At 34.0% G+C, this 8,155-nt stretch overlaps 1 protein-coding gene across 1 annotated transcript; it reads left to right on the top strand.

Annotated features, from left to right (window-relative positions):
* The first annotated feature begins 362 nt into the window (after nt 1-362).
* LOC149181556 (uncharacterized) lies at nt 363-6,308 on the top strand. The gene is made up of 11 exons (XM_089414247.1): nt 363-418; nt 1,970-2,099; nt 2,294-2,374; nt 2,494-2,625; nt 2,731-2,924; nt 3,264-4,029; nt 4,222-4,788; nt 4,942-4,951; nt 5,055-5,235; nt 5,399-5,504; nt 5,640-6,308. The coding sequence occupies exons 1-11, from the start codon at nt 363-365 to the stop codon at nt 6,306-6,308; spliced, it is 2,892 nt and encodes a 963-aa protein (XP_089270373.1).
* The last annotated feature ends 1,847 nt before the right edge of the window (nt 6,309-8,155 follow it).

The following is an 8,155-nucleotide window of genomic DNA, read 5'->3' as shown; positions in this document are numbered from 1 at the left end:
CAATATTTATATGATTTTAATATTTTATATTTTGCATACACATGTATGTTATGTTGTCCTGTGCATCCCTACTCTCCCTGATTTCAAAAATGACAATCCCTGTTCCTGCACACATGAACCCTGATTACTTAGATATATTGAAATGGTCATTTAGATGACATATTAAGTGATTGTCAGGAAAGACAACAGACAACTTTTGATTACTTCTTCCCTTTTCAGTTTCATTTGTTAGCAGGCAAAGTAGACCTATGCCCTGCATGAGATTGGTATATTGGGACATGTACTGAGAGGATTAAAACAACTGTGGTTACAATCTTGGATCAAACTTTGGAGCTCCAGCTACTGAACTCCAAATAACAAGAATGGATACAAGTGGTTATTCTCAAAAAAATATCATCATGCTAAAAAATATGATCAGGTAATTGCAACTCATATATAGCATCTTGCAGTGTTGCTAGTTTTCAATGAGAGGGCACCATGCCTCAATAATGCCAATTTTTTAGTTCTTTACTAGACTATAGTATGCAGAGGAAACTTAACAGTAGTTGAAAGTGAAGAATAACTAAGGTGTGACAATCATTTCCTCAGGAATATATATGATTAATAATAATTTTATTAGGCCAGGTCAGTGCAGACTAGCTTCCTGAAATCAGTGTCTCTATGATAATCAAATCAGTGCCAAGTGGATATTTAGTGTGCTGAGTATCATGAAACAAAGTTAGAAATTTCTTGCACGGCTTATATGGCATTAGGATTTATTTGGTGAATCTTCTTGTACACTATTATGCAGCATTCTTTGCCATTCTATGACGACCTCAAATTGTTGGGTATATCAGTAAGATTTTAGAACTTCATTGTGAATTTTAACACGAGATTACCTTAGCTGACCAAGAAGTCAAACCTATCTATCAAGGAATTGGCCAACTTGGTTCCTAGATTAGATGAAGTCAAGTTTGTGATAAATAAATTAGATTCACATTTACTTCAGCTAACAAATTTAGAAGTTGAGGAAGAATTTTATATGATTGAAATGGCACTTTTCACTTTGGTTGAGTTGTTCCCTTAGTGCTTACCTCGGTTATCACCTTTCGTATCATACAATATGACATATACATCGCTAATACCTTATTCATTGTGTCATGGCTAATATAGGACGACCAAGAATTGCCATTAACAAAGTCTAGAGTCTAGAGTGCTAAAGATATCGTGGACAGAGGTATAACAAGGCATTTCTAATATAGTGATGCCAAATATAACGGTGCTTGTAGCTTGCTTTTGAGGAAATAAAATGCTGCCTAAAGTGAATCCATAATTTCCAAGGTTAAGTGTGAATGCCAATTCCTCTTTCAGGTCCATTACCGCAATTCAACAATGCCTTTTTAATGTTCACCTTCAATCAAATTCTTATATACTTTTCCCTCAAAACCACACATTCGGGGAGCTATCCATTCACTTGTGTGGAAACAAAAGCAATTTAACTTCAGGCTTTGCTAGATTGTCTCTAGATTTTTAGGTTCGTCTAATAAGTGGTCAACATCGTACCAAAGGACTGATAAAAAATACACTATAACCTTGAGTAGGTCTAGAATAAATGTGGCCCTTGCAGTCATATACCAGCAAAACAGTGGATTGCACCAACATAAATACACCATTAGAAGGTTCTATTACATCTGATGTGTCATTATATAGGGCTGCTAATTTTTTGTTACAAATCTAGGCTTATTTTCAGCAACATCTATCTTTAGTTTACTTGTGATCTATCTTTAGTATCAACTAACTTATATAGTTCTTTGTAGACGCAATTTCAAAGGAGCTTGGAACATATTATCAAATGGACAAAAGAAATTGGATGAAATTGAAAAATAGGTATAGTTTGTGTATTTGATTATTCATTGTGATATGCAAAAAATGTATCAGTGGTAACTTGTGCTCAATAAAATTTATATGACTTGAAACTGGTTATGTGTAGGACACTAAAAGAATATAGAGATGGGGTTGAGGAATTCTTAAAGTTTGCTGAGGAGAATTCAAGGAATAAGATGTCCACAAAATGTCCATGTAATAAATGTGGCATAGTGAAAGTACAAACATTTGATAAAGTACGAGAGCACTTGATTTGTGATGGTATAATAGAACAATATAACATTTGGTATTTGCATGGAGAGAGCATTCCCAGTTAGGTATCTTGAAAAAAAATTTAATTGATCTAGTTTCAACCTTATATGTTTTACAGTAAAGATATCACTTATTTTTATATGTGCAAACTCCAATTTTTTTTCTTTGTCTCCTTTAGATTCCATCTATTATTGATAAGGACAGGAAACATTCTGAAAATGAGCCACATGAAGTTCTCGAGCATATTTCATCTCAACTGGTAAGCCATTTCATATTAGTCAAGGGCCCTATTTGACTAGGTTGACCAAATGCTATTGATTTTAATTTTCATAAAAACCATAAAATTATTAACATAAATTTTAATTTTCTTATTAATAGGGCTATGAACATGTTGTGGAACATGATTATGATAATCAGGTTGATGAGCATGAAACATTGTTTAAGAATGATAGTGAACCTCTAAATGATGATGATGATGCAACCATTGTCGATGATCAAATGCTTGAAATGGTGAATGATGTCAATCGATGACTTAATCAAAACATCAATGAGAGTTGTGATAATGAGGGGTTGGCATCAACAAATGTACTAAATTAACTTAATGAATATAAGAAGCTTATTGAAGATGCCAAGAGGCCATTGTACCCAGGTTGTGTTGACTTCACAAAACTATCATCCACTATAGAATTATACAATCTGAAAGTGAAGAGTGGATGGTCTGATACAAGTTTTGACCAAATGTTAGAATTGCAAAAAGATGTGCTTCCTAAAGATAACACACTTCTAGATTCTGCATATGCTGCAAAAAAGTTGATAAAATCATTGGGATTAAACTATGATATGATACACGCATGTCCAAATGATTGCATTTTATATTGAGGAAGTTATGAAAGTAAATATCAATTCCCAACATGTGGAAAATATCGATGGAAGGTGGATGCTCAATCTTAAAAGGTGCAGAAAGGTGTTCCAACCAAGGTGTTAAGATATTTTCCCATAGCACCAAGGCTAAAAAGAATGTATAGGTATGATCTTGAACACTATAATTTTATTCAAGTTTTCCCCTTCTTGTATTATCTTTACCATTTGTCGTAGTGTTATTATATGATAATATATTATATAAATGATAAAAATCTTTTTCATTATAGCTCTGCAGACATGTCACAAAAAATGAGGTGGCATCATGAGAATGCAAGCAATGATGGTCAAATGCGCCACCCTGTTGATAGCCCAGCATGGAAAACTATTGATGACAAATGGCCTAGTTTTTCTAGTGAACCTCACAATGTACGACTTGCAATGGTAGTAGATGGATTTAATCCTTTTGGAGACTTGAGCAGCACATACAATGTTTGGCCTATAGTGTTAGTTACATACAACCTTCCACCATGGTTGTGCACAAAAAGGAATTTTTGTATGCTAACATTGTTAATACCTGGTCCCAAGCAACCAGGCAATGACATTGATGTGTATTTGGAACCCTTGGTAGATGAACTAAAGGAATTATGGGACCAAGGGGTATGGACATATGATGCTTATAGTAAGACATGCTTTAACATGAAGGAAATTCTTATGTGGGTGATCCATGATTTTCCTGCTTATGGGAATATGGATGGTTGCACAACAAAAGGCTATAATGCATGTCCCATATGTGGGAGGAACACAGAATCAAAGTACCTTAGTTGTAGCAGGAAATGTGTGTACACGGGACATAGGAGGTTTCTTCCTCAACATCATAAGTTTCGCTTGCAAAAGGCACTGTTTAATGGGAAGGAGGAACATCGTTATGCCCCTCCAATTGTAAAAGTATCAGATATTTTGAAGGAAACAAAAGGAAAGAAAGAAATTTGGGGGAATATTGAATCAAATAAAAGGAAAAGAAACAATAAAATAGGTGAAAAGATTGATGTTGTGGTGTGGAAGAAATAATTAATTCTATTCAATCTACCATATTGGGAGGTATGTAGACCCATCAACCATTCCTAATTATTGGACGCAACTTGCTTAGTTGACCTCATTGTGATTAGATTTCTTGGTTGAATTTATTGTTTATCTATTTGTCCATATTAAATATTGTTATGATATTCTTGATGTGTTGGAATGCAGAAACTCCTAATACGCCACAATTTAGATGTAATGCATGTGGAGAAGAATGTGTGTGAAAACATTTTTGGAACTCTTTTGGATATAAAAGGGAAGTCCAAAGATGGAAAAAAATCACATGATGACTTGCAAAAAATGGGTTTGAGGAAATCACTGTGGCCAGAAGTTAAAGGACAAAAAATATTCCTTCCACTTGCACCACATACTCTTTCAAAGAAAGAGAAACATACCCTATGTCATGTTCTTTTCATGTTAAAGGTGCCAGATGGTTACAACTCTAATCCAAAAAATCATATATCTATGGAAGATCTTAAGTTCCATGGTATGAAAGCACATGATTGCCATGTTCTAATGCAACAACTCCTCCTAGTGGCTTTGCGTCATGTGTTGCCAATTGTTGTCCGAAAGACACTTTGTAAGCTTTGTTACTTTTATAGGCAAATTTGTGCAAAATCAGTTTCAGTAGAGTGTCTTGACAAGTTGGAAAATGATATTGTGGAGACAATGTGCTTTCTTGAAAAGTACTTTACTCCATTCTTCGATACAATGTTGCATTTGAATGTACAATTGGTACGTGAGCTTTGATATTGTGGCCCGGTTGCATATAGATGGATGTACCCCTTTGAGAGGTACATGAACTTTACTTTTTATCAAGCACAACAACAAGATGAATTTTTTTGAAATCTTTTGACATTACTTAATTCTCTTTTGTTCATTTTGTAGGAACATGAAAGTATATAAGAGTTATGTTAAGAACAAAAATAGGCCTGAAGGATGCATTGCTGAAAGCTATACTGTGGAGGAATCAATAAAGTTTTGTTGAGGATACTTGAAAGGTATGGAAGCTATTGGATCCACACATGGTCGAAATGAAGTGTGGGATGAGGAATTTGAAGAAGTTATCCTTGATGGAAAGCCATTATCTGCTCCAATTCCTTCAGAACTGGATGACATTAGTTGGGAACAAGCCCATAGGTGGTTTCTATTTCACACAAATGAAGTTGATCCATGGATAGAGTAAGTAACATATTTTGCCTATAATTTTTTGTTTGTTTGTTTATGGTTTAACAAAACATAGATCCATGGATAGATTAACATATTTGACCTTTAAAAATATTTTATTCATATTTTATCAAAACACATTAACCACCATATCTATTGTCCATAATTGTTGAATTAGGATGCACAAAATGGAGATTGCCAACTCAATTACCCAAACAAAAAAAGATGAAGCTCTATTGCAGAAACTCCACACCCATAATTTTACTAGTTGGTTAAAACAACAGGTAATGATATTATTTATATTATAAGTGTACTTAAAAATCAATATATGGGAATATTGTCATGTAGGAAATTAAATATTTTTTTCAGAGGTTGAATGTATGAATTCTAACTACATTTAAAAATATAAAACTATATAGGTGGAAGGAGATGGAAAGGTGTCTGATACACTTAAATGGCTAGTGCGTGGCCCCAGGAAATTCGTGAATAAGTACAAGGGATTCCTAATCAATGGCTATAGATTCCATACAAAAAGCATAGAGAATGAGAGAACCACCCAAAATAGTGGCATATGTATGGAAGCTCAAACAATGATGAGGTCAAGTTCCAAAGATGCAAACCTTGTACTTCAAAAGAAAACATTTTATGGAGTGGTAGAAGAAATAATTACATTGGACTATTTTTGTATGGAGTACACATTGTTCAAATGTAATTGGATTGATGTATACAATAAGAGAGGGATCAAAACTGATGATTTGGGTTTTACAATGGTGAATATAAAGAAATGCTTAAGTCAAAATCATTGGCAAGATGATCCATTTATTCTAGCATCGCAAGCTAAACAAGTATTCTATGTACAAGATCCAGTTGAGACTGACTGGTATGTAGTGTTAACATGTCCTCCAAAAGGATTGAGAAATAATACATCATATGAACCCGAGTATGCATATTTGTCACAGGTTGTAGACTTTCAAGAAACAAAATGTGTAAGTGAAGAACATATCGATGATGTCGATGTCAACGTTGACGTGAACGTGGATTATGTCTGTTCAGATTGTGAAGGAATATGGTTGAATATTAAGAAATAAAAGATATTGATTTTGCTATTTTGTTTTGAGAACTCCAAAATTGATATTTGGTTATGAAGAGAGATTCCTTTGTGTCTTATCTATAAAATGTTTTAGACCCATTTAGTAGATCTATTTTTAGTCCCTGCCTACGACAGAGACTATTGTTTTTGTCTTGCACCATTAATCTTGTCAAATTGAACACATAAAAATTTGATATGTGCGAAGTTTCTGTAACTTTTATATTTTTATATATTTTTAAGATTGAAATGAGAATTTTCTATATTATTATTGGACCAAAGCCCTAAAATTTACTCGCTTAAAAGAACCCAAAAAATACAAATTTCTTGGGTACATGCAATTTTCTTAGCCTTCTTCTGTGACTGTTGGTTGCAAAACAAACTATGCAGCTGTGGGTTGCAAAACAAACTATGCATAAAGGTTTGTTTACTAGTTGGCTGATGATTTAATTCTTTAGACGTAGATGATTATTATGCTTAGTATGCCTTCAACATAAAGGTTTCTTGAACTTGCTGACTCTTGTGCTCTAAATTATTTTGAAATTGCTTACAAAGTTGTGGTTTATACAAGTTGTTTCAAGACTTTATGGGCTTCTAATTGGTTGATTGTGGTCTTTCATGACATGTTTGGTCTTGTTTCTTGCAGATGTTGTGGAAAAATTGCGCAGTCAAAGGCAAATGGATGCTTTATTGTTTGTCTTTGCATTTGGACTTGTAGAAAAATTTCCACTTGTGCCTTTGTTGAAGGCATATCTCAAGCATCAAAGGAAAGCATCAGAAGTAATAGAAAAAAAGGAAGAGATCATGTTGGGTCACTGGTATGTTTATTCTTATTGGTGTGGTTCATGCTCCCTTGTCAGAATAAACTATCAAAATATTAACTAGTCATTAGACATATTCTCTGAACACTTCCATGTCTTATTGCAGCATTCAACAACCTCAAAAGAAATTCATTCATTGAACAATGTAATAAAGTGCATTGAAGTGCTTCACATCTATAAACTTTACTAGAGCTATTATTGAGTCTTTGGATGTGGTTATCTTTTCAAAGCACACATGTATAAGAAGACGAGAAATAATATGCCTACCTAATTTCAAGTTATCTTCCTGTGAATAGGGTGTTCCCTTCCATAAACCTGACGACTTGCTCTGCTTCTTTCTAGTGAACAAATTTGGGACTTTTCATCAATTGTGAGACAATTCCAACCCCATGACTATCAGTTTCTTATTTAAAGTTATACCCACTAGATTAGAACCCGCAAAAGGAGAATTCCATTCCTGTTTCAAAAAAACCTGCAATCAACTTATACAATGCTATTTAATATTATGTATTTCTTCGCATCCTTGGCATGTGACATAAAGACGCAACATGCTACCTTGCATTTTCTATACTAACACTCCTAAACTCCTAAACAATAACAAAGTATGCCCAAATATGTCATTTCAAATGATTTATGTAGCTCACCTTTTGGTTTTCAATTATCGAAGTTGTTACCTACATTGATGAGATCATCTACAACCGAGGCCACAATGACAATATATGTTAGAGTTTTATCTGTGTTGCACTAAAGGTGTTTTTTCTTCAGCAACACTACAATACATTGCAGTTTCCATTTAGCGGAGAAGTGTACCCAGTAGTAGCCTTGGTATGTGTGCAAATGAGTTGAAAAATCACAGTAGACTTTATCTATTGTTTTGAAGGCGTTTCTCCTTCAATAGTACTTCATCTCAGTAGATCCTTTCAATCTAGACCTTTAACAGATGCATACAGCATTGGGGTAAATGCTATAGATTCTAGTTTTGTTGTGAGGGTATAGAAATGATGAAATAAGCACATCGATTTTAGGC

Source organism: Pinus tabuliformis, chromosome 3_2, assembly GCF_031772625.1.
Source record: "Pinus tabuliformis cultivar Carrire ecotype Pingquan chromosome 3_2, CPIR1, whole genome shotgun sequence".
Taxonomy (NCBI): domain Eukaryota; kingdom Viridiplantae; phylum Streptophyta; class Pinopsida; order Pinales; family Pinaceae; genus Pinus; species Pinus tabuliformis.
This window is presented reverse-complemented; position numbering and strand designations above follow the sequence as displayed.

Coding starts and splice junctions, on each gene's coding strand:
- LOC149181556 (XM_089414247.1), top strand. CDS start 363: ATGGATACAAGTGGTTATTCTCAAAAAAATATCATCATGCTAAAAAAT. Junction 2,626..2,730: donor ATGATCAAATGCTTGAAATG/GTGAATGATGTC, acceptor GAATATAAGAAG/CTTATTGAAGATGCCAAGAG. Junction 4,030..4,221: donor GTGAAAAGATTGATGTTGTG/GTGTGGAAGAAA, acceptor GTTGGAATGCAG/AAACTCCTAATACGCCACAA.